This window comes from Hemicordylus capensis, chromosome 2 (assembly GCF_027244095.1).
Source record: "Hemicordylus capensis ecotype Gifberg chromosome 2, rHemCap1.1.pri, whole genome shotgun sequence".
In the NCBI taxonomy this organism is placed as follows: Eukaryota; Metazoa; Chordata; class Lepidosauria; order Squamata; family Cordylidae; genus Hemicordylus; species Hemicordylus capensis.
Genome location: NC_069658.1, coordinates 207,066,147 through 207,091,285, shown reverse-complemented (window position 1 = coordinate 207,091,285; position 25,139 = coordinate 207,066,147). Strand labels below are relative to the sequence as shown.

Sequence of the window (25,139 nt, the reverse complement as noted above, 5' to 3'; positions counted from 1 at the left end):
GCCATCAGGTGGCATATCAAGCAAGCAAGCAGCAGCACAGGCCCCACCACTCCCAGCCCATCCCCTGCAAGGCAGGCTGGCACTCTCCCCGCCCCCCGAGTGCCAACACACAGACCGGAGGCCCCCCCGCCTTCCCACCGCTGCAGCGAGAGTCGCACCACCGGCCGGGGGGCCCAGTGGCCAGAAGCGCCCCCCCCCCCCCGCCTCACCTGCTCAAGCTTGAAAATGTGCTGGTTGAAGTAATACTGCAGCTGCTCGTTGGCGTAGTTGATGCAAAACTGCTCGAAGCTGTTGGTCTGGAAGTCCTCGAAGCCAAAGATGTCCAGCACGCCAATGGACAAGCACTGCGTGGGGCGGAAGTGGGGCGGGGGCGGAGGTCAGGAGAGGGAGGGAGGCCGCCTGTGCCTCTCTCTCGACAAACCGCTCCCAGCTGGGGGGGGGGAGACCCCCGCCCTCACCCTCCGGGGCCTGGGGCAGCAGGCAGGCCCAGCTCCCCCCCCGGGCAGGGGGAGAGAAGCCCGCCCGGAAACGCACCGTGACGGACTCCTCCATGTCCTTCTTGTTGAGCAGCGCGTGGTTAATCCGCAGGACGATCCAGTCAAAGAGCGCACTGTAGAGAGACTTCGCCATGGAGTCACGAGCCGTGAGGGCCTGCGGGGGGGGGGGGGGGACAGAGCCGTGAGTGGCCTTCTCTCCCCCCACACTCAGCATGGCGTTGTGCCCTTGGGGGCTCCCTGACCTCCACGGCCCAGAGTGGATTGTGGGATGCAGCAGCTTTCCCAGGAAGCCAGTTCGCCAGCCGTGAAACACCACCCTCGGTGGGCTCCCCTCGCTAGGGTAGAGTGCCTCTGGGAGTGGAGGCTCTCCGCCCCGCATACTCGCCTCGCTGAGGCTGTAGGGCAGGATCAGCTTGTCGTTCACGGTCACTGTTTTTCTTTTGGTCAGCACTTCCACCAAAATTTCACGCTTGACCTGGGGATGGGAGGGAATTGCAAAAAACTGTTGTGTTGTTTTAAATTTTTTGTTTTTGTTTTAACTAACGTTTTACTTTTTGTTTTTATTTTGTTGTAAACCGCCCAGAGATGTAAGTTTTGGTGGTATAACAATATGTTAAATAATAAATAAACAGATAAACAGACAAATAAAGTGGGCTGAAAGGAGAGGGGCACAGCAACCCATGGGGCTGGGCAGAACGGCAGGCCCCTCGAGGGCCCCGAGAGACACGCAGCCGGACTGGTGAGGGGAGAGCACCCCACCCTTTGGGGGCAGAGACCCAGAGGCCGAGGGTGCCGGAGCGGGCACAGCCCCCCGCCCCCCACGATTCAGCCCACTCCCCCCCCCGAAGCCTCCTGGCGCTTCTCTCTCTCCTGCGCAGCTGGCAGCCTCTTTGGCCCCCGCCCCCCAGAGCAGCCAGCCCCATCCCGGTACCTTCAGAAGCTGCGAGAGGATGTCGAGCACTTCCGGGGGCCCCACCTCCAGCCCCTCGTCTCGGCCCGCCGCCTTCTTTTTGTAGGTGACGTTTCCCAGGTAGAGGATAGCGGAGAGGATGGAGAAAATTCTGGAGGAGAAGAGCGGGGTGGGGGGGGGAACACAACACCCCCAGCGTAGGTAGGTAGGAAGCTGCCCTGTGCCGAGCCAGACCCTTGGCCCAGCGAGCTCAAAGCCGTCTGTGCCGGCTGGCAGCTGCTCTCCAAGTTTTCGGGCAGGGACTCTTCCCAGCCCGACCTGGAGATGCTGCCAGGGACAGCCAAGACGCTGGAGGGCTTGCAGAGGGGTCTCTGGATCACTGCATGGAGGGGAGAGAGGTCTCTCAGCGGCTCCTAGTCAGAGGGGGCTATAGGCCACCTCCAGCCTCCCAGGCAGGATGCCTCTGAGTCCCAGTGGCAGGGGAGTCACAGCAGGAGGGAGGGCCGGCCCCTTTCAACTCCTGCCTTTAGGGTTCCAGCGGCACCTGGTGGGCCACTGTGCGAAACAGGAGGCAGGGCTGGATGGGCCTCCTTGGGATCCTGCTGTCCCGATGTCTGAACCTGGGGGGTCTTCTGCCTACAAGGCAGGGACCTCCATTGAGTCACAGTCCCCCCCCCCCCAATGGTGGAGTTGTGGCTTGGTCCAAACATGACCCCAAAGCTGCTTGCATGCCCCAGCGCTGAGCAACCCAGACCAGACAGACCCCACCTGTGGCAGGGGCCAGCTCTCTTCCTCTTCGGGGCTCCTGGCTAGAGCAGCAGCCACAATACCGCCCCCCCCCCGTGAATTCAAGCCCTGCTTTCTGCCCTGCCCTCCCCGTCTCCTGGCAAGAACGCTGTGGCAACAGGAAGACCGGCCTGGCTTCAGCCAGCGGCCAGGGAGGAAGGAGCAGCAGCAGGCGGCAGCTTGCCTCCCGCGCTCCCTGCCCGATAGAAGAACACCGGCGGGCCATTCACCCAGGGACAGCGGGAGCCAAGGGGAGCACCCTCAAGTGGGCCCTGCTGCTGGCCCCGGGCGGGTGGGGGGTCAGCCGCTGCCAGTGTTGGTCGCTGCTGCTGCTGCTGCTGCTGCTGCTGCAAGGGACCCCGCGGGAGATTTGGACAGGAGGGGAGGCGCGACACCCCCTCCATCCAGAACGCGGGGGCTAACCGTGGCCCAACACAACGCCCGGCTGCAGGGCTGGACCGCTGACGTCCGGCCAAGCTGGACGCGTCCGTCAGAGGGAGGGAGGGAGGGAGCAACCCCGCTCAGGGGCGCTCCCGGCCAGGCTTTCGTTTCCCTCCTCGTGGTCCCCCATCAGCAGACGGGAATGCTGGGCTTGCAGAGCGACACGGGGTGGCCTCGGAGGCCAGCGGGCCCCCCGGACAACCCTGGGCGCAGCCCCCACTGGGCGGCCCCGAGACAAATGGTCTTCGTTTGCTCTATGTTGTTGCGAAGGGCCCAGAGGCGGACGTTTGGGGCAGTCTACGCATCCGAGAAAGAAACCGGCCAAGCAATCAAACTCGGCTGCCGGCCTCCGAGAGGCGCCCCCCGCCCCCTCCTCTCCGCCCAAGAGGCATGCTCAGGCTCAGCGCTGCCGGGCGGTTTCCAGGCGCGAGCCTCACCGTGCAAAAAGAGGCGTCAACGGCAGCCCTTGTGTGCGTGCCAAATTCAAACTACAGTTGAAATCCGTTGCAAGCTACAACGGGGGGAATACAGCTATTTTTCTGCGGCAGCAGAGCAACCAAATCCGAAAGGCGGCCATCGGAAATGTGAACGGCATCCTGCTCCCAGCACAGGGCAGTGCGGAGGCCCCCTGAAGGGCTATGTGGCGACACGGGGGCTGCGTGCAATCGGGAAAGCGCCCAGGCTCTGCAAGGGACCGACTTACTGTTTCTTGGTTGCCGGAAGAAAACCGACCATCTCCATGGCCTGCTTTAAGCGCTCAAAGTCATGCTTGAGGTCCTCCCCGTCTTCGATCTTCAAATTGTGCTTTGAGAAGAACAAAACCAAGACACACGTGGAGAGAAGAAGCGGGACAGAGGCAAGAATCCTGCACCGCTCAGGCAATGGCAACCACCAACCAAACCAGGAGTATTTATATCCCGCTTTCCAACAAGCACCCCCAAAGCACTTTACATAGAGAGAGAGAAGTAAATAAGTAAATAAAGTGGCTCCCCTGTCCCCAAAGGGCTCTAAAAAAAGAAACTTAAGGCAGACCCCAGCAGCAGCCACTGGAGGAATGCTGTGCTGGGGACGGAGAGGGCCAGCTGCTCTCCCCCGGCTCAGTCAAGAGAATCACTGCATTAAAAAGGTGCCTCTTGGCCCAGTTAGCGTTCAGACCCCACCCCACTGGAAGTAGTGGGACTCGTGAACACTCCTGAGCCAGAACACGAGATGTTCGTGGAGCTTCATTCCGACTAACCTCTCTGGACGCTGCCCAAGACAGACAGGCCTGCCTGACCCAAAACAAGACCACAAGATCTTCAGAGGAATGTCCTGACTGTGAAGAGCCATCGGCCGGGGGGGGGGGGCAGCCTGCCTCATGCCGGGGGCTCTCTCCCACGCTGGAGGTTCCCAAGGGTTCCCGCGCTGAGCAGGGAAGGGGCTGGCCTAGCACACCTCCAAGCTCCCTCCTAACCCTCCGGTTCTAGAGGCCTCAGACAACTGGAGGCCTCTCTCACGAGACTCCGAGGGAATGCATCGGTTTTGGAAAGCAGAGGGCCGTGTGCTTGCCAGGAGTTGGCCCCCCCGCCTTGGTTCTAGACTAGGGTGCCTCAGTTCTAGACAAAATCCAGTTCTAGAGGGTGCCTCTGGGATCTAGAGGCCACCTCGGTTCTTGATGCCTCTCTCACGAGACGGAGGGAATGCATCGGTTTTGGAAAGCAGAGGGCCGTGTGCTTGCCAGGAGTTGGCCCCCCCGCCTTGGTTCTAGACTAGGGTGCCTCAGTTCTAGACAAAATCCAGTTCTAGAGGGTGCCTCTGGGATCTAGAGGCCACCTCGGTTCTTGATGCCTCTCTCACGAGACGGAGGGAATGCATCGGTTTTGGAAAGCAGAGGGCCGTGTGCTTGCCAGGAGTTGGCCCCCCCGCCTTGGTTCTAGACTAGGGTGCCTCAGTTCTAGACAAAATCCAGTTCTAGAGGGTGCCTCTGGGATCTAGAGGCCACCTCGGTTCTTGATGCCTCTCTCACGAGACGGAGGGAATGCATCGGTTTTGGAAAGCAGAGGGCCGTGTGCTTGCCAGGAGTTGGCCCCCCCGCCTTGGTTCTAGACTAGGGTGCCTCAGTTCTAGACAAAATCCAGTTCTAGAGGGTGCCTCTGGGATCTAGAGGCCACCTCGGTTCTTGATGCCTCTCTCACGAGACGGAGGGAATGCATCGGTTTTGGAAAGCAGAGGGCCGTGTGCTTGCCAGGAGTTGGCCCCCCCGCCTTGGTTCTAGACTAGGGTGCCTCAGTTCTAGACAAAATCCAGTTCTAGAGGGTGCCTCTGGGATCTAGAGGCCACCTCGGTTCTTGATGCCTCTCGCACGAGACGGAGGGAATGCATCAGTCTTGGAAAACAGAGGTCCGTGTGCCTGCCAGGGGTTGGGGGGCCAGAGGGTCCTTCTCAGCACCCCAACGGCTTGCTCCCAAAGAGGGGCCTGCCGTGACCCCGCTCCGCAGGGCTGCCCTCGGCCGGCTAGGACGTGGCTTCCCTGCCAGCGCCTGTCCCCAAGCTCGGCGACTGGCTGTCCTGACAGCATGGCATGTTCTCTGCTCCGTAAGCGGCTCCAGCCAGGGTGAGCCAGAGGCTGCAGCCGGGCCTGGCCGCCAGCAGAGCGAGGAAACCCGACCCAGGAGGGCACCCGACCTCTGGCCCTCTGGGGCTGGGCAAGGCTCCCGGCCGGGCGCGGAGCAGGGACAAAGGCGGCCTGTTCAGGCAGCTGCTCCCTCCCTCCCTCCCTCCCGCCAGAGCGCCTCCCCGGCCCGGCCCGCACACAAGGAGGGCCTTTGTGTACCTGGTTGAGGTAGAAGTAGTCTCTGGGCTGCCCCAGGTGGAATTCCTGGCGCTCCTCTTCGCTGACGCCGAGAAGCAAGTAGTAGAAGACGTGGTAGTTCCTGCCGGCGGGGAGAAAGAAAGAAAGAGACACCCCTCTGGGCACCGGAGGCCAGCCCCAGAAGCTCCCAAACGGGCAGACGCAGCACCAGGGGGGCAGGACCCACCCCCACCCCGGCCTGAGAAACCCACACGCCCAGCCTCCCCTAACCGCCTATCCGCCAGCAATGTGTGGGTCGCCTCAGTGCAGAACGGACGCCCATTCCCTTTCTAACTGACCCACAGCCCAAGTTCAACACCGGGGCCACGCAGAGAGAGTCCCCACGACATGTCCCATGGTAAGAGCAGGAGGAGAGCTTCCTCCTCCCCACAGAGGCCCACCAGATGAGAAGCCCACAGGCAGGACCCCCGCTCCCGCCCTGGGTCCCCTGCAGTGGGGATCCAGAGGCCTCCTGCCTCTCGGCAGCAGATGGCCACTGAAGGGCGGATGTATCAAATCGCCTTCTGAAGTCATCATGGCTAGTGCCCACCACCACGTCTTGTGGCAGTGAGTCCAACAGATCCATTCTGCACTGTGCGGAGGAGGACTTCCTTTGGTCCAGCCGAAGTCTCCGGCCAGTCCTGGCTCTAGCGCCACTGAGAGACGCGCCCCCTTTCTCCGGACCATGCATCCCTTCCGAAGGTCTCTTACCTTTCGTTCTTTTCCCGAGACACCAAGCGGGATTTCTCAAGCAGGTACTTTTCGACCACAGCCCTGGAATCCGCCCAGAGAAACAAGGCTGAAGCGGGAGGCGGGAAGGCAGCCAGCACGGAGCCCCTCCCGCTCCCGCCGCCCCGGCCGTGCGGGCCAGTCTGGCGGCTTCCCGCTCTGAGGAACGCGCCCCTCCACCCCACCCCCTGCCGCCCAGCGGGCCCCACACTCACCCCCGGACGATGCCATTCTCCAAGTAGTTGACCTGGATGAATTTCCCAAAGCGGCTGGAGTTGTTGTTGTGGGCAGTCTTGGCATTTCCAAAGGCCTGCAGGAGGAGCAAGGGAGCGCATGGCCGCCACCGCCTTGGGCCCTGGCTTCCGGGCAGCCCTCTCTGCCCCCCCCCACCTCCGGAGGTCTGGACTGGGTGAGCCGCCCCCCGCCTGATCGAGGCAGGGGCCCTATCCCCAGCCAGGCCCTGGGTCTGCCCCGTCTGCTCAGGACGGCCTCTTCTGACCGGCCGGCCACAGGCTCGGGCACAGGGGCCCCTTTCTGGCTGCCGAGCGGAGCCTTCTACCCAACGGGGTAGAACCAAGCAGCCTTCTACCCAACGGGGCTGCTGGCCTGCTGAGCCCAGGAGAGTCTGCTCTGACCGGCAGCAGCAGCAGCTCCCCAGGGGCCGCCCCCATCCCTATGGCTGCAAAGATGCTCGTGGGCGCAAGTCGCTTCAGGGGTACCACACCCATCCTGCGTTGGCTTCGCTGGCTACCGGTCCGCTTCTGGGCTAGATTCAAGGTGCTGGTCTTTACCTTTAAAGCCCTCCACAATTTGGGGCCGGGGTACCTGTCGGGCCGCATTTGCCCAGATGCACCTGCCAAGGCCCTCCTCCGCTGATCATCTCAGGCCCTGCTCATGGCCCCGCCACTAACAGAGATGCGGTTGGCGGGGACTAGAGACAGGGCCTTTTCGGTGGTGGCCCCTCGGCTTTGGAATGCCCTCCCTGAAGAGCTTCGCCATGCTCCCTCCCTCAGTATTTTTAAAAAACATCTTGAAACATACCTCTTTAAAGCGCAATTTTTTGGTTATATCTGGTAGGTTCTTTTTAACTTTTTATAATTTTCCGTTTTTAGCTTTTAAAATAACCTTTAATTTGAACTGAATAACGATTGCGGTTTTTGATCTGATGACTTTTTTGTATAATTTAGTTAATTTTATTACTTTTGTTGTATATTTATCTTATTGCTGGGAGCTGCCCCGAGCAGTAGTGCACTGGAGGGGCGGGGCATAGATATTTTGAATAAATAAATAATAATAAATACGACTTGGAGACGGAACCTGGGCCCTCTTGCGCTTGAAGCGGGGGGCTCTCCCGCCAGCCTACAGCCCCCTCCCCATAAGGATTCTTGACCCTGCCGGTCCAAATTCCCAGCTTCCTCCCGCCCCCCCGAACAAGCTGCCCCAGAGCCCACCTTGGCTGAAGAGCAGGGCACGCCTCGGCCAAACCAAGGGCTCTGGAGGAATCCATCGGGGGGGCCTCTGCTCCGTGTGCTGACCCCGAGAGAGGCTCGACTGCCGGGCACGCAGGACGGGGCCTTCTCTGGGGCTGCCCCCCACAGGCTCTGGGGTGCTCTCCCAGCGAGTGCCCGCTCCTTGACGTCTGTGGTTGCTTTTAAAAACAACTACAGAGCTTTTTTTAACTTGCAAGGGCTTCCTTGGACCCCTAAGGGGCTGCCGGGTCTCTCAGCTCTCCTGCTGGTCTTTTTAGTGGGTCGAGTGCTGGACTAGGACCAGGAAGACCCGGGATCGATTCAGCCATGAAACTCCCTGGGTGACTCTGGGCCAGTCACAGCCGACTCTCAGCCCAACCTACCTCGCAGGGTCGTTGTGAGGATAAACATAACCATGTACACTGCTCTGAGCTCCTCTGAGGATGCAAAAAAATAAAAATAAAGCAAGAATAAAAATAAAGCAATCGGCCCTGGGAGGAGTCTTATGAAAGGCAGAAGAGCAAGTGAGCAATCCAGAGAGAGATAAGAGAAGGTCCCTCCTGGCTGCCCCTGTGAGCTCGACACCAGTGTGTGTGTGTGTGGGGGGGTTCTTGCTCAGGCTGTGGGTCTGGGCCAATGCGGAGAAGCCGCCCCCCAGCCCCCCATCTCACAGGCACACACATGGGCTGCTCCCAGGCTGCTCGGCAAACAGCTCCCGTCTGGGGAGGGGAGGAGAAGGAAAAGACAGACGCCCCAGCCCCAAACGGGCTGACTCATTTATCCGAGACTCACAGAGCCCGGCAGCATCCGAAGGGTGGGCAGAGGAAGCCCCCCTCTCCCCCCCGCACAAGAACGTGCCACCGCAGTGACCGCTTGCCGGAGGGCCTGGGCTGCAGTCTGCCAGGCGGAGGGGGCAGGCAGGCAGGCAGGCAGGCAGGAGACCGAGAGCCTCCCCGCACCCCCCCGCCTTCTTGGGCAGGCCCCAAGCCACCACTGGCCCTCCACGGAAGAGGCAAGGCAAGGCAGTGGCCCCCGGAGCCCCCCCCGGGCCCCTCCCCTGCCGCGCAAGGGCCAGGGCTGCTCGGAGGAAACGCCAGGCACACCACAGGCCGTGGTCTTCGCGAAACCAGCCAGACTGGATCAGACGCTAAGGGGCGCCTGCGAAGGTTTTCTAAAAAGCGTCCAGCAAACCTTCCCCAGCCCAGCACCTTCCAGAGACCCTGAAGCAGCAGCATCACTGGGGAAGGCGCTGGACGCTGGCAGAGCGAGAGGCTGGGCAGGCGCGGGCAGAGGGCGGCAGCAGGCGGGGCTTGCAAGTGGGCCGTCCGGCTGAGGCCCTCGCCACGGGCCCAGGGCGGGCCAAGCCAGCGGGCAGAACTGCGCAGGGCCGAGCCTCTGGGATCCTGCCTCCTGGGGAGGAGTTGAAGACCCCGCTTCAACTGCAAACCAACAAGCTTGGGCCGGCAGCAGCCACCCAAGGACACACACGTCAAAACTGATGTGACGCTCAGTCTGCCCTGCCCACCTTGGCCCATCAGTACTCAGAGGGCAAGATGGCCTCATGCGTGTGGTATCAAGTTCAGCAGACAGGTGGGGAGAGAATCACCAAGGAAGTCTAACACAGACACTTTGAATGTCAGAAGAGGAAACTTCTCCAAAAAGAGGAGTATGGTGAAAAGAAAGCTGAAAGGGATATCCAGGAGAGTCACTTCGCTCCAGAGTGCATGGAGTTCACAGTACTAGAAGCCCAGTTAGATTGTATACCCCAAAGGAGGAAAGGTACCACTAAGTCCAGGAGGATGCCAGCATGGCTAATGGGTACTGTCAAGGAAGCCATAAAAGGGAAGGAGACTTCCTTCCGAAAGTGGAAGGCCTGTCCAAACGAAGAGAACAGAAAGGAACACAAACTCTGGCAAAAGAAATGCAAGGTGACAATAAGGGAGGCAAAAAGAGAGTTTGAGGAACATTTAGCTAAAAGCATCAAGGGGAAGAACAAAAACTTCTTTAAATACATCAGAAGCAGGAAACCTGCCGGGGAGGCAGTTGGACAGACAATGAGGGAGTGAAAGGGATTATTAATGCTCCATTATTGTGTTGTTATATCTGGTAGGTTCTTTAGCTTTTTATAATATTCAGTTTTAATTTGAACCTAATAATTGTGGTTTTTAATCTCTCTCTCTCTTAATTTAGTTAATATTATTTTTATTGTATCTGTGACTACCTTATTGTTGTCAGCCGCCCTGAGAAGTAGTGCACTGGAGGAGCAGGGTATAAATATTTTAAATAAACAAATAAATAAATTAAGGCAGATATGGAGTCTGCAGAGGAGGTTCCAAAAGGATCTCTCCAAACTGGGGGAGTGGGCGACAAAGTGGCAAATGCGGTTCAGTGTTAGCAAGTGTAAAGTGATGCACATTGGGATGAAAACCCCTAACTTCAGGTATATGCTGATGGGATCCGAGCTGTCGGTGACAGACCAAGGGAGGGATCTTGGGGTTGTGGTGGACAGCGTGTTGAAAGTGTCGACTCAATGTGCGGCAGCTGTGAAAAAGGCCAATTCCATGCTGGGGATCATTAGGAAGGGGACTGAAAATAAAACAGTTAATATCATAATGCCCTTTTACAAAACGATGGTGCAACCACACTTGGAGTACTGCGTACAATTCTGGTCACCACATCTTTAAAAGGACATTGTAGAACTGGAGAAGGTGCAGAAGAGGGCAACCAAGATGATCAGGGGCCTGGAGCACCTTCCTTAGGAGACGAGGCTACAACACCTGGGGCTATTTAGTTTAGAAAAAAGACGACATGATTGCGGGGAGACATGATCGAGGTCTATAAAATCATGCATGGAGTGGAGAATGTGGATAGAGAGAAATTCTTTTCCCTCTCACACAACACTAGAACCAGGGGTCACTCCATGAAATTGATTGCCAGGAGGTCTAGGACCAACAAACGGAAGTACTTTTTCACACAACGCGTGATCCACTTGTGGAACTCTCTGCCACAGGATGTGGTGATGGCCAACAACCCAGACGGCTTCAAGAGGGGTTTGGATATAACTTCATGGAGGAGAGATCTATCAAGGGCTACAGGCCACCTCCAGCCTCAAAAGCAGGATGTCTCTGAGTCCCAGTTGCAGGGGAGTAACGGCAGCAGAGAGGGCCTGCCCTCAACTCCTGCCTGTGGGCCACTGTGCGAAACGGGATGCTGGACTAGATGGGCCTCCTTGGGCCTGATCCAGCAGGGCTGCTCTGATGCATTCAGTCTGAGCAGAGACCCATGGGGGATCACACACATCGCACAAGCTCCGGGCGGGTTTTTGGCCAAACAGCACCCACGGCCAGAGGCCTGGCTAGTTTGGCGGTGGCAGCAGCAGTGGGTGGGGGAATGGGCCAGAGCCACCCTTCTTCTCCCTCGTTGCTGACTCCTCACCCCAGAGAGGCCCTGCTGTGCCGTGGCTGGGCTTCCCGAAAGCACACGAGGAGGACTTGAAGGGAGAACCCCTCCCTTGTTGTCTGGCCTTCCGCTCTTGCGTCCAGAGGTAGACTGCCCCCAACCAGGGAGGTTCCACTTAGCAATAATGAAGAGTGGACCGGCAGCCTGACTCAGCAGGAGGGCTAGGGCAAGGGTTCGCTCCCCATATTCTCCCCGCAGAGGATGCTCAGCCCCGGCTCGGTCGCCAGCAGCATCTGGAGCTCAGAGGCTGCCTGTCTCCAAACACGGAAGTTCCAGAGAGCCCGGCTGACTCATCCGGGAGGGCCGGGGCCTCGGTTTCTCCTCCGCAGCCCCTCCAGGGCCTGAAGGAGCGAAGAGCGAGAGATCAGCTGATGCCAAGAGGGGCTCCCCACAGCGACCTCTTCCTGTTTGGGGTTAGAAGCCGCAAAGGCCAAGGCCTGAAGAGCCCAGCCAGGCGCTGAGGACTCCGCTTCTGCTTTCTGGCAGGAAGAGGAAGAGGAAGAGAAAAAGAAAAAGAAAAAGGAGGCCCAAACGCGGAGAGGCCCATTGAAGCTGCCAGCAGGAAGCTGTCACTGAAAGGACAAGGCAAGGAAGAAAGGGAGCAGCGTTGTGGTTGAGAGCCGGAGCTACGGACCAGCCAGTCCCTGGTTCGAATCCCGCCTGGGCCACTAACTCCCGCTAAGGCAAGGCCTGCGCCTGCAACAGGAGGCCAACAGTCCAGCCCCCCGCCTACCCTACAAAGTTGTTGTCTGGATTCAAAGAAGAGAACACATCTCGAGGGCTTTGTATAGAATTAATAATAATAATAATAATAATAATAATAATAATAATAATAGGCAGATTCCTGGTTTGCAAGCAGAAGTTTCTCTTTGGCAGGAGAGCTAGTCTGGCCGTAGCAAGCATGACTTGTCCCCTTTGCTAAGCAGGGTCCACCCTGGTTTGCATATGAATGGGGGACTAGAAGTGCGCGCAGCCCTGGAAGATCTTCCCCTCAGGGGATGGAGCCACTCTGGGAAGAGCATCTCGGTTCCCAGTTCCCTCCCTGGCAGCAGCAGCATCTCCAAGATCGGGCTGAGGGAGAGACTCCTGCCTGCAACCTGGGAGAAGCCGCCGCTGCCAGTCTGGGTGGACAAGACTGAGCGAGACGGACCAAGGGACTGACTCAGTCTATGGCCGCTTCCGATGTTTCCTAAGTCCCTGGAACGCAAAAGGTGAGCTGCAGCAGGGAGCCGGGCGCAGCTCAGAAGCAAGCCCAGCATCCCCTCGGCGTGCCGGAGGGGGAAGCGGGAGCAGCTCGGCCTGCGGGAGGGCCCTGGGCCAACCCACGGCGCCTCCAGTGCTCCGCCTCGGCCGGGACCTGGCTGGGCTGCCGCGCCCAGGATCACCCACAGCCTTGGGCCACTGGGGCTGGGGAGGGTCACGGCAGCCCCACCTCAGCCTCACTGGGGGGGCCCAAGCTGGAGGACGAGGATCCGAGCCCGCCTGCCCGGGTAGGGGCCGCCAGCTGCAGCCGCCAGCCACTGGAGGAAGGCCGTCCGCTGGCCTGGAGAGCCCTGGGAAAGCCAGGCCGGCCTTTCTCCCGTGCAAAACCAAGTGCTACTACCCCTGTGAGGTAGGCCAGCGCTGGGAGCCCCATGTTACAGGTGAGCTGGCTTAAGCCCCAGGAAGAAGCAGCTCTCTGCCTGCTCGCGGGTCTCCTGGCGCTCCAGCCCACGCGCGGAAAACAGATGCCCAGGCCCGTTTTCAGAAAAGAGGACTCCGCGAGGCTGCAAGAGCGGTTTGTGAAGTCACACACGGGATGGAGAAAGTGGAGCAGGAGAGAGAGAGAGAGAGAGAGCGCCCTTTTTGGCCCCACGTGACATTTGAACTCGGGGTCCCCTGATGAAACTGACATGCCGCAGATTCAGGCAGCCACATTCGTCTGATGATGAGGAAGATGGTGTTTGCGGAACTCACCACCACAAGATGTGGCAATGGTCCTGGCTTGAAGAGCTTTAAGGGGGAGGTCCGTCTATTAGCTGAGTGGAGACTCCATGCCTCGGAGGACCAGATTGCTGTACACAAATACGGGGGGGGGGGGGGGTGTTGCCTTCATGCTCGGCTTGTGAGTTCCCTGAAGCTGGAAATCAGGTGCTGATGGCATGGACTGGGGTGAGGGGTCGTGAGAACAGCCCTGCTGGATCAGGCCCAGGGAGGCCCCTCTAGCCCAGCATCCTGCTTCCCACAGGGGCCCAAGAGATGCCTCTGGGGAGCCCACAGGCAAGAGGTATGTGCCTGCCCTCTCTCCTGCTGCTGTGGCTCCGGTATTTGGAGGTCTTTGAGGCTGGAGGTGGCCTAAAGCTGCCCTACTAGGAGCCACTGAGAGACCGTTAATTTGTCTAAGCCCCTTTTAAAGCCATCCAGGCTGATGGCTGTCACCACATCTTGTGGCAGAGTGTTCCATAGATCAATTATGCACTATGTGAAAAAGTATTTGCTTTTGTTGGTCCTAAATTCCCTGGCCTTCAGTTTGCAACATAAGCACAGCCCTGCTGGATCAGGCCCATCTAGTCCAGCATCCTGTTTCACACCGTGGCCCACCAGATGCCTATGGAAGCCTCCAGGCCGGAGTTGAAAGGGGCCTGCCCTCCCTCCTGCTGTGACTCCCCGGCAACTGGCATTTAGAGGCTTCTGGCCTTTGAGGCTGGAGGTGGCCCGTAGCCCTCTGACAAGTAGCCGTTGATAGACCTCTCCTCCATGCAGTTATATCCAAACCCCTCTTCAAGCCATCCAGGTGGTCAGCTGTCAACACATCTTGTGGCAGAGAGTTCCATAGATGGATTACGTACTACGTGAAAAAAGTCCTTGCTTTTGTTGGCCCTAAATTCCCTGGCCTTCAGTTTCAGGGGGATGACCCTCGGTTCTAGGGTCAAGAGAGAGGGAGAGAAATTCCTCTCTGTCCACTCCTCCTCCTCCTCCTCCTCGAAGGGCTTCCCACTTCAGTGCCTGCCTGCTTAGCCGGTTCGAGAGGGTGGTGGGGCCTGGGTGGGGCCGCCTTGCCCACCGGGAGCAGGGCAGCACCTGCAAGGGGAGGCCGGAAGTTGCTCGCCTGGTTTGTGAGCAGCCTGTCTGCAGGACGGGGTGGCTGGGGACCCGGAAAGGGGAAGGAGCAAGCGGGGAGATGGAGGAAGGGGAGACCCAGAGGCCACCGGGAGGGCCGAGAGCGAGCCCAGGGCCTGCCCCAATGAGGACTCTCCTCCCCCCGGCCGCGTGCCACTTCGCTTCTGCTCAGGATGCCCAAAGGCGCGCAGGCAGCGGCCCACCCCACACCCCACGGCTCACCCCCCCCCCACTCCTTTATCTCTAGTCGGGAAGCCAGCAGGGCCCAATGTGACTAAATAAGGCAAAGTCTCTGGAAGCCGGAGGAGCAGCCGCGAGAACACCGAAAAGTGGGAGGCAGAGGCTCTTCTGGAGAGGGCCAGGAGAGCCGGGTTGAGGGTCCGACGCTGTTTTAAAAGGGTTCGGTGATGACCAGTTTTGAAAGGACCGATCTGTGGGTTTTATTTTGGGGGGTTGTGATGGGGCGGTATATCAATGTGATAAATCAAGAAGATACCACAAACAAAGCCAGGCGGGGGGAAAGGCAGCCCTCAGGACCCCAGCCCAGAAAATAAGGGCCAGCAGCAAGAGGGGAAAGGGAGCTCAGGGGCCCGCAGAAGGGTTCCGGGTCAAGCCCCGGCAGCAGCATCTCCTCCAGGCAGGGAAAGACCCCTGAGCCCGGAAACCTGGGGGGATGCTGCCAGCCAGTGCAGGCCACACTGAGTGAGGGGACCTCCGAACAGCCCCACAGGATCAGGCCCCTCGAGCCCAGCATCCTGTTTCCCACCGTGGCCCACCAGATGCCCCTGGCAAGAGCGGAGGGCCTGCCCTCTCTCCCGCTGCTGCTGCTGCTCCCCTGCCACTGGCATGGAGAGGCATCCAAGGCTGGCTAGAGGTGGCTCATAGCCCCTGAACTAGTAGCCACTGCTGATAGACCTCTCCTCCATGAATTTGTCTGCATCCTTCTTCAAGCCACCCAGGCTGCTGGCTGTCACTACATCTTGTGGCAGAGAATTCCATAGATCGATTATGTGCTGTGTGAAAAAAAACACTTCCTTTTGTCGGTCCAAAATTTCTTGGCCTTCCGTTTCATGGGGTGACCCCTGGTTCTAGCGCGGTGGGAGAGGGAGAAACATTTCTCTGTCCACTCTCTACACCCCTTGCATGATTTTATCCACCTCTATCATGTCTCTCCCAGTCTTTCTTCTAAACTAAAAAACCTCCAGGTGTTGTAGTCCTGCCTCCTAAGGAAGGTGCTCCAGCCCCTGATCCTCTTGGGGGCCCTTTGCTGCACCTTCTCCACCTCTATAATGTCCTTCTTAAGATATAGTGACCAGAACAGTCCACCATACTGTAAATGTGGCTGCACCGTAGTTTTGTGCAAAGGCATTATAATACCAGCAGTTTCATGGTCAACCCCCTTCATAGGAGCATAGGAAGCTGCCGTATACTGAGTCAGACCCTTGGTCCCTCTAGCTCAGCATCGCCTTCCCAGACTGGCAGCGGCTTCTCCCAGGTTGCAGGCAGGACTCTCTCTCTCTCAGCCCGATCTTGGAGATGCTGCTGCCAGGGAGGGGACTGGGAAGCTTCCTAACGATCCCTAGCATGGAACTGGCCTTTTCCACAGCTGCCGCACATTGAGTCAACGCTTCCAACAAGCTGTCCAACCCCCCACCCCAAGATCCCTCTCCTGGTCAGTCGCCAACAGCTCAGTGTATATGGGAAGGTGGGGTTTTTTTTGGCCCCGACATGCATCCCTTGACACTTTCCTCCACTGACCCGCACTGGCCGCTTTGTCGCCCCCAGTTGGAAGAGATCCTTTTGGAGCTCCTCGCAATCCCCTTTGGACTTCACCACCCTGAACAGTTCAGTGCCACCTGCAAATCTGGCCGCCTCGCTCCTGAGGAGCAGCAGGGAGGCAGCGGCAGGGGGCAGACCCCCCGATTTCCCTGCACGAGGTCCCCGGTTCAACCCCTCGCTTCTCTGCTTGTAAAAAAGCTACCCTGGTCACAGGACTGGGGGTGGCGGTGGGGTCTAACCACCAGCTTTTAGGAGGACCCACGAAAGTGTCACAAACGTCTCTCCACTCGTCAGTCCGACTACAGCAGCCGCCCTGCCTCGGCTTCCGGAACGCCTTTCCCTCCTCCAGACCCACACACCTGCCTGCCTGCCCTCGCGACACGCCTGGGAAAGCCCTCCGCCCAGCCCAAGGCCCCGGGGAGCTGCTGCTGCTGCCAGCCCGAGCCGACGGACCCGGGGTCTGGCCCCGCAGGCAGCCGCGCGTTACCTCCAGCACCGGCCCGGCTCCCAGGATGGTCCGCTCCACCCCGCTGGCGTAGCCCTTCTGGCTGAGGGCCGTCAGGCAGTGGATCAGGAAGTGGGTGCTCTGGGTCTTGCCCGAGCCGCTCTCCCCGGAGATGACGATGCACTGGTTGAGGCGCTGCTTCAGCATGGCGTGGTAGGCCACGTCGGCCACGGCGAAGATGTGGGGCTCCAGCCGGCCCAGCGGGTGGTTCTCGTACATCTGGACGTACTTGGGGTTGTAGATGGGCAGGAAGTTGAAGGGGTTGAGGGCGATCAGGATGCTGCCCACGTAGGTGTAGATCTTCTGCTTCTGGAAGCGGCGCTTCAGGTTCTCCAGCAGGCTGCTCTCCGTCAGGTTGGGCAGGCTGCAGAGGTCGCTGAAGTCCTCCTGCTGCCAGGGCAGGAAGCCCCGCTCCACCAGCCGCCGGGCCGCCGCCGCCTCCTCCTCCCCGGCGGAGGCGGCCAGCGGGGCCGGGAGGTACCGGATGCTGCCATCGCGGTTGCGCTCTTGCAGCAGGAAGTAGTAGCCGTCCTGCTGGGGGTGCTCGTCCTGGGCCCGGCGGGGCCACAGCAGCACCCGGTGGACGGGGGCGTCACTCCCGTCCAGCACCCACTGCTCCCCGCCGGACTCCTTCACCTCCACCAGCGCGTACTGCCCGGAGGGGTCCAGGCGCAGGGAGGCCACCGCCTGCTGGATGACCTCGGCGGCGGCGGCGTCCTTGGTGGCCACCACCCGGCAGCAGGAGGCGCTCTCCGCCGAGAGCTGCGGGTAGATGTGCAGCGCGTAGGCCCCCGGAGGCGGCTCTGGGCACGCGGCCGAGTCCATGGCACTCATCCTGGCCCACGCCCGGCCTCGGCATGCTGGGCCACAGCCGGTCTCTGCGGGAAGCAGGCAAGGGAGGCCAGCGTCAGAGTCGGGGCCAGCACAGGCAGCAGCCCCACCCCGAGAGAGAAAGGGGGGGGCTGGCCAGCTCCGCAGGGGAGGAGGTGGCCGAGGGGTGAGCTGAGGAGACCCGGGGGGGGGCAGGGGGGAAGGAGGCGGGGAGAGGACGCCGGCCGAGGTCGGGGATCAGGGCCCAGGAGCGTCCTGGCGGAGCCTCCGGAGGTGTTCCCTGCCAGAGGGGCTCCCGGACGTGGCTGACTGCAGCTCCCATCATCCCCTGCCAAAGGCCACGGCCGCCAGGGGTGCTGGGAGTGGTAGTCAGCCACGTCGGAGGCCCCCCGAGCACACTGCCGTCAGCCCCTCGGCTCTGGGGCCGCAGCGGTTCCAGCGGAGGTCTCGCCAAGCCCCCGCCCGGCACGGGGCCCCCAATCTGCGGCCGCCCCACCATCCCTGGGCAGGAGGAGGGTCCTCCGGCCAGCGCCCCCGCCCCTCCCCGCCCCGGGACAGGACCAAAGGGTGGGTCCGAGGTCTCCCCACTGCTCCTCCTCGGCAGCCACGTCGTCCGCGGCGCCCCAAGCGCTTCTCCTCCCCACACCAGGCGTGCTGTTTTGGGGAAGTCAGGGCCGCCCGGGGACACTTCCACGCACCCAGCGTCAAGGCCGAGGCCGGAAACCGTCGGTTCGGGGGCCGCCCGCTTGGCGCTGCCGGCTCTGGGGAGCTCCCAGCCCGCTCAGAAAGGCAGCCGGCCATGGCCCCCTCCCTCCCCCCCCATGTCACACCCAGGGGGCGGAGGCCACAGCCACACTCGCCGTCTGGCATGCAGAAGGCAGCGGGCTGAGGCTCGCCAGCAGCAGAGCTCGGCCTCTCTCTGGCCCAGACCTGGAGGGATGCTGCCAGTCAGAGCGGGCAAGCCTGGGCAAGGTGGATTTCTAGATTTTGTTCCTGGTGGTCACACTCCAGCCAAGCCAAGCCACACAGACACACACACAGAGGGCAAAGATCGGCGGGGTGTGTGTGTGTGCGCTGTGAGGAAGGAGGGGCTGCTGAGCCAAGCGCGCTCCCAGGAGGGGCACTGATTGGCGTGCGGCTGTGACGTCCAGCTGACCGGGGGCCCGGCAGCTTCTTGGTTCCGCCACAAGATTCTGGGCTCCCGGAAGGAGGGAGTCAGTCATTCCCAGCCGCTGGTTTGTTTACAAGACGGAAGCAGAAAGCAGCACCCGGCCTTGATGGCTTCAAAGAGGCCAAGCCGGCAGCGAGTTTGTCTTCTCTCTCCCTCTCTCACAGACACACACACACAGACACACACACTCACGAGCAGGAAAGGAGGAGGTCCCAGCCTGCCCTCCGCAGCCCCCAAGCCACGACCCCTCAGCCCCCCCCCCCGCTGCCACTAGCCCAATCTGCAGCCTGAGGCTATGTGCACAGTCCACAGCGCCCTTCCCCCCGCCGCGGGCATCCTGCCCCTCCCACCGGGAGGCCCCCGCCTGGGAACCTCTCAAAGCCCCGAGCGGGTCCGGCCCCAGAGCAGCCAGGGAAGGCCTTTCCACACAAGCCCGCCTGCTGGCCGACGGCAACCCACGCGGCCAAGCGGCCAGAAATGATTCTGGGGTCACCGCCCCGCTTGGAAGCCAGGGAGGCAGCGGACAAGCCGGTCACCCCACAGCAACAGCCGCCTTCAGCGCCGGCCCTGGGAAGCCAGCAGGAGGGGGAAGGCCGGATCCAGACAAGCACCACTGACCGGTGGCTGAGTCCAGTATTTCCCGACACACACACACACGGTCAGCATGTGTAGGAAGAGATCCAAAAGGAACAGCCGGACAACGTCTGGAAAGGTCAGCAAGACACAAGCCAGTTTACAAGGAAACAGGCCTGCCCTGTGACCTTCCTCCAGCAGCCGGTATTCGGAGCTAGACTGTCTCCGGACCTGGAGGTTCCATCTCCCACTCTTGATCAACAGCCACAGGCAGACCCAGGAATCTGCCCAACCTGCTCTTCCTAAGAAGGTAAATGTAATCAATTAATCAACCAACCGATCAAGAGCACCTCCTCCCTGGCTCAGAAGGCGAGTCTCCTGTCTCCAACAGGGGTCAGCCATGAAGCCTACAAGAAGAGCATGAAAGACAGAGCGCCCCCCTGCTCTTCATCCCCAGAATCTGCTAGCCACAGGTAGACTCCCTCTGCACGTGGATGTTCTACTCAGATCCCATCACTCCTATGGTGACTCTCTCTCTCTCTGAGGTCCTACTCCGTTCTCTTTCCAAACGACAGGTTTCTCTCTGCTGGGCGCTTTCCAGAGCACCCGCTACAACACGGTCACTACATGTCTGCTTCCATACAGCCTGTGTTTCGACCTCGCAGTCCCTGCACAGGCAGGCAGGGGCCCCACACATTCCCGATGCCGGGTTTGAGCCTTGTGTTTTAGTCCTACAACGTTGCAGGTGCATCACAAACACACAAATAGCTGCATTCCCCCCATGGTCGGAGGATTGCGCAAGCTATTGACCTTTTCAAAACGAAGCATTCTACTGCTGAACAGCCAGCCGTCTGGGAGGCCCCCAGGGGAGGAGAAAGGAGCTTCTCCCCACTCCCACTGGAAAAGGTAGCCCGGTTTGCGCAACCCGCCCCCCCACCCCCAGCAACACCCCTGCATGCCTTCAGAGGGGGCCCCCACCTCCGGCAAGGCCCGCGACTACCCAAGCCTGGGAGGCAGCAGGCAAGGAGGGGCCTGCAGGATCGCGGAGAGCCAGAGGGAACCGCCCCTCCCTGGAGGAGCAAAACGAGACGCTGCGGATGGCATCATCTGCCCCCCCCACCCCCACCCCCGGCGCTGCCACAACTCACGTGGCGGTCGGAACAGGCACCGCTTTGTGCCTTTGGGCTCCGGCGGAACGAACCGGCTGCAACGACCGACACGGCTCCGATTCGGGAGAAACGAAGGACTCGGCGCGTTCAGGCCGGGCGCGAGGCAGCGGTTGGGGGTCAGCCTGTTTCCCACCCAGGTGGCTCCATGACACGCTGGAGGCTGGCGTCCCTTCTCCGGCCCACGCTGCTGCTGCTGCTGCTGCTGCTGCTGCCGCCTCGGGAGGCTGCTGGCCAAGGCGAGGAATGCTCCGGAATCCGGAGGCCGAGACCTGGGCTCTCTCTGGGTCCGCCCCCCGCGTGCCGGGCGGCCGCTCCTTCCACCTCCCCCCGCGCGAGGCAGGAATCACTCACAGGAGAAGCGGCTCCGGCGCTACCTTCTCCAAAACGGGAAGAAGCGCTTCTGCCTTGGCCGGCGGCGCGCTGGAGGGACTTCTCCCTTTGCAAAGAGCTCTGCCAGCCCGGGTCCAAAAGCTTCTTGGAGCGGGCCTCCTGCAGACTCGGGGTTTCAGCGCTCTGCCGCCCCCCCCCCGCCAAGCGCCTCAGAGACCCTCCCCACGTGAGTCTCTCCAGGAGGCTGGAAGAGGCGGCAGGCAGGCAGGCAGGCAAGGTCTGTCCCCTTGACGGGTAGCGGTTTCGTCTACCCAAACCCATAATTTCAAGCCGCATGTTTGACTGGTGAATCATGCCGGAGCTAAAAAGGGAAAGCTACCATTAGGACCCAACAAAATGGCCCAGCTTGCACATTTTCTCCTCGCGCAGAGTCCCCCATTTCTCCACGGGGCTTTTTCACCCACGGGGGAGGCAGCCTCCAACGGCTCATTATTGATTTGCGTGCATGCGCAATTTCAGCACGCACACTCTGCAGTAACCTCGGCCTCCTCCCGGTACGGACAAGAGCCTTCGCAGCAGCCCATCGGCATCTTCGGAGCAGGGACCACAACATTTCCCTGCCTCGGGCCCGCAGGTGTTGCTGCACTACAATTCCCATCATCCGCCGCTGTGGCTGGGGATGATGGGCTTTGTCAGCCAACAGCCTCTGGGGGCCCAAAGGGGAGAATCCCTGCTTTTAACCCTAGGCCAGTTTGAGGGCCCTGGCCGAGAAGACTGCAGGGAAGAAGAAATCCCCAAACCACGAAGAGCTTTTTCTGCTCTAATTCCCCCCAACGAAATCTGGCAGAGGCATTTTGCCTCTCGCCTTGGACTTTATTCAGCTCTGGCTGAACCCACGGCCCAACGAGGCGGCTTTCATACGTGTGCCTGCCTGCGCATGCGCGCACACACCCCCCCCCCCGCAGGGTCTGAAATACTCAGAGGGCTTCCTCTCCAGAGCGCAGCCTCTCTCTCACCTTGGTCCGGGATCGGCATTGCATCGCGGGCCACAGGCCGTGTGTGGCCTACAACACAAAATCCCGGCCGAGACGCTCCGCTTCGCTACCAAAGAGGCACCCGAGAGCTTTCGGAAACGGAGCTGCCCACCCGCAAGAGGACCTTGACATGAAGGGAAGGGAAGTCAGAGGCCAGACATCAACAGCAGCCTTTACAAGGCTTTGCTAATCACAAGGCAAACATCGGGCCGGTCCATGCCAAGGTGAGGCAGAGAGACTCTCTGTGTGTGTGTGTTGTGTGTGTACACATGCATACACACACACACACACACACACACAAATGCACCCTAGAGCAAGCAGTCCAGGCTCCACAGAGGGTGCCAGGAAGGCGGCTTGAATGCAAACGCCTGTTGAGGTTTCCAAACTGGGCGTTGGGGGGCTCAGTTTCCAGATGTCTCACCGCCACTTTCGCCCTTGGTCAGAACTGAGCTACAGCAGCGACAGGGTGAAGGCCTTTCTTCTTCCTCACCGGACGCCTCCCCCTGCCTAGTCCAGAGTCTCGCTTCCCACAGCAGCAGGGCAGAGCCCTCGGGGGTCGGCAAAGCAGGGAGACAACACCTCTCTCCTGCCCAGCAACCAATACTTGGGGATAGACTGCTACTGAACACGGGGGCTCCACTTAGCTATCACGATTAATAGCTGGGAGGAGCCTGATCCCCTTGTAAAACTGCCACCATGTATCGTGGCAGCAAATTCTGAGCACTTCACCGAGTGCAGACGGCCGGCCGTTAAACGGCTGCCCCAAAGGCAAGCGGCTCCTCCAGCAGGAACTACGAAGACGGGCCCTTCAGACCTGTGACCAAAAACTCTCCCTGCTCCTGAACGCTTCTCTCTCCACGGCCCCAAACCACTAGACTCGGACGCTGCTTTGGAACTGAGGAGCCGAACTTTCTCTACCCTGAACGTGGCAAAATGCAACCGAGCCTCAGAGAGCAACCAGGACTGCCAGAAGGGCTGGGAAGGGAGAGGACAGAGGCCGGCCGGGTGTTTTCGGAGTGAGGAACAGACGCCTCAAACAGCTCATCCACCGTCTGCTCCGCCAACTCAGCTCACCCGTGAATCACAGTTTTCAGTCAGAGAGGCCGGCCTGCCCGCCCGATGCCAAGGCCCCCAGATCCGTGCCCCCCTCTCTCTCTCACTCTCCCGCAGACACTTTTCAGCACACGCGGAGTTTAGCTGGCTTGGAATTATTCAGCGGGACGAGCCTTTTCGGCTCTGGGAGCACCGAGCCCCAGATGACGGAGAAAGAACCGAGTCCGCTTCTGGAAGGGGGGGGGGATCAGGTCTTTGTTTAGCCAGCCAGGCGGGTTGCCTCCGCCAGACGCAGCAGCAGCAGCAGCAGCAGCGTGAAAGGTCCAGCTCATGTTGGAGCAGAGCGGAAGTCACAGCATCTGAGCAATGCGGGGGGGGGGGGAGGAGGAGGGAGGCCCCCTCCCACAAAGGTCCCGAGGGAGCTTGTTCCAAGGAGGGGAAGGACGCCGCTCAGACGCACAGAGGGAGGGGCTGCCCCCTCCCTCCAAGAGGAAGCCCTTCTGAAGTCCAAGGCAGAGGCGAGACAGAGGCGAGGGCCAAGGGAGGGAGGCCCCGGAGGCACCCTTGCTTCTGGCCAGAGTCACCGGGGGGGGGGGCCCCTGCCGCAGGAGGGCGGGTGGACCAGCGGGGGGGGGCACCTCTCATGGGGCAAGCCCTCCATGCCTCAGGCCCACGCAGAGGACGACTCCCTTCCATCCTCACAACAACCCTTTGAAGGAGGCTAAGCTGAGAGCAGCCGGGGGGGGGGGTGCATTCCAAGGAGCCCAGCCGGCCGCAGAGAGAGTCCCGTTTTATGTTCTCTCGGCATGCACAAGCACACTGGACTTGGCTCACCCGGCCACTCTCCGTGGGAAGACCCGGGGAGGCCTGCGGCTGTCTAGCGAAGCTTTGGGAAGAAAAGCGGTGCAGGCTTTTCCGAGGGCCCCTTATCCCTACAGAAGGCGGGGAGAGGAACCAAAACACACACCCCGAACACCAGCTGGGAAGGCGAAGGGGCAGGCCGCCTGGGCGGGAGCGTTCCTGCAGGCAGAGGCGTTTTGGGACGGGCCGCTTGGCCAGCATCTCCTCACCACAAGCCCGAAAGTCTCCGGGGCCGGCAACAAACTTCAGATGCAGATGGAAGAGAAGAGCCCGCACCAGAGGGAGGGCTTTGCCTGCCCGCCAGGGACGAGAGGCCGCCTCCCTCCCGACAGCCTCCAGACGCCCAGATCCCCCAAACGGGACAGCCCAATTAGTAATGCGCCTGCGAGGCAGGCTGATGTCAGACGGCCTCTGCTGGGACCGTGCGCCGAGCAGGCTGGATCCCTCGCCCAAGGCCTCACCGCCAACTGGCAGGGCCTCGATTGCAGGGCAGGGAGCAGAGAACCACCCAGCGGGGTGGGGCCGCTTTCTGAAGCACCAGGCTGAGCATTCGGGCCCCCCTGCCTCAAGCAGTCCCGAGCAGCAAGGGGGACACTGAGGCAGGCCAAGCCAGGCGACCCCCCCCCCACTCAGGAACCATTTCATTCCTTCCACACCACTGGTCACAGCTGCACTTGGGCGGCACGGCAAAGCTAGAGATAGAAGTACATTTCGGCCTTCCCCCGCCCACTGCATGAAAACACACCGAGGCACTGACATCCACACACAGACAATTCCGCTGGTAAGCCATGAAGCCGGCAAGGAATGAGAGTCTCTGCCCTGAGGCGCTTGCAATCTGCATGGCCCACCCTCAGGCCTCCAGTTGCATCAGAGGCAGAGAAAGCATTTGCCACACGCTCAGATGTGAATCCCGCCCCCCCCATGAAGTTATGAAGCGAGGGTTGGGGGCCAAGCAGCTGGGACCACCCAGGCCTGCCTCGCAAGGCCCTTCTGAGGAGAAAGAAGCAAGGGAACGCCTGGGGAGCACGCTGGATGTTTGATGCCTTTAATGCTGCACAGGCTGGCCCGTCCTTAGGGCAGGGCGACCAGGGCAACCGCCCCGTGCCCCGCGCTGGGACAGGCCCCATGGGGGAGCAGCCTGCCCTGCTAAAGCTGAACTCCCTCCCCCCGCCCAGCTGGACTGACCTGTAGAGCTGCAGCCTGCAGGAGGAGAGAGGCTGCCCCAGTTGGAGGGACTTCCAGGGGCTTCTCTGCCGGAGCAGCAGCAGCAGCAGGCCCCTCGGAAGCTCTCCAGCCAGGAGACAGATCAGCCCGCGCTGGGCACACCCCCTGCCTTCCCTGCACACCCTCTTCCCCCCAAGGGACTCCCCACAGAGGGAGCCGCCCCCTGGCAATGCCCTCTGAGCCACAACAGCACACTCCCCACCACCCAAGGAAGCGCCACCCCCAGCCTCCAAACCTCACAGCAGCTCTTCCATGGGGACCCCCGCTGCTTTCACCGCTCCCCACAAGCTCCCAGGCCCAATGCCCACCGTCAGGAAGACCTCCAGACACACGGGTGTCCCGTCCCCCAAGCAGCTGCTCTCCACGTGGATCCCCCCCCTCCATCACAC

General features: G+C 60.8%; 1 protein-coding gene across 6 annotated transcripts in view; it reads right to left on the bottom strand.

The window, feature by feature from the left end:
* Positions 1–25,139, bottom strand: part of MYO9B (myosin IXB) — a 56,633-nt gene that overhangs the window by 30,737 nt on the left and 757 nt on the right. For 5 of the 6 annotated variants that reach the window (XR_008315356.1, XM_053291705.1, XM_053291708.1 and 2 more), the window contains exons 2-10: positions 16,487–17,382; positions 6,409–6,503; positions 6,176–6,238; positions 5,447–5,546; positions 3,338–3,438; positions 1,429–1,558; positions 883–972; positions 535–651; positions 210–344 (exon numbers count right to left, since the gene is read on the bottom strand). Coding sequence is in view for 5 of the 6 variants with exons in the window: in XM_053291705.1 (XP_053147680.1) it covers positions 210–344; positions 535–651; positions 883–972; positions 1,429–1,558; positions 3,338–3,438; positions 5,447–5,546; positions 6,176–6,238; positions 6,409–6,503; positions 16,487–17,338 (1,683 nt within the window). In the remaining variant the exon portion in view is untranslated. Of the gene's footprint in view, positions 1–209; positions 345–534; positions 652–882; positions 973–1,428; positions 1,559–3,337; positions 3,439–5,446; positions 5,547–6,175; positions 6,239–6,408; positions 6,504–16,486; positions 17,383–20,227; positions 20,643–25,139 lie in introns of those variants that run through there. The other variant, XM_053291706.1, reaches the window with a different exon arrangement.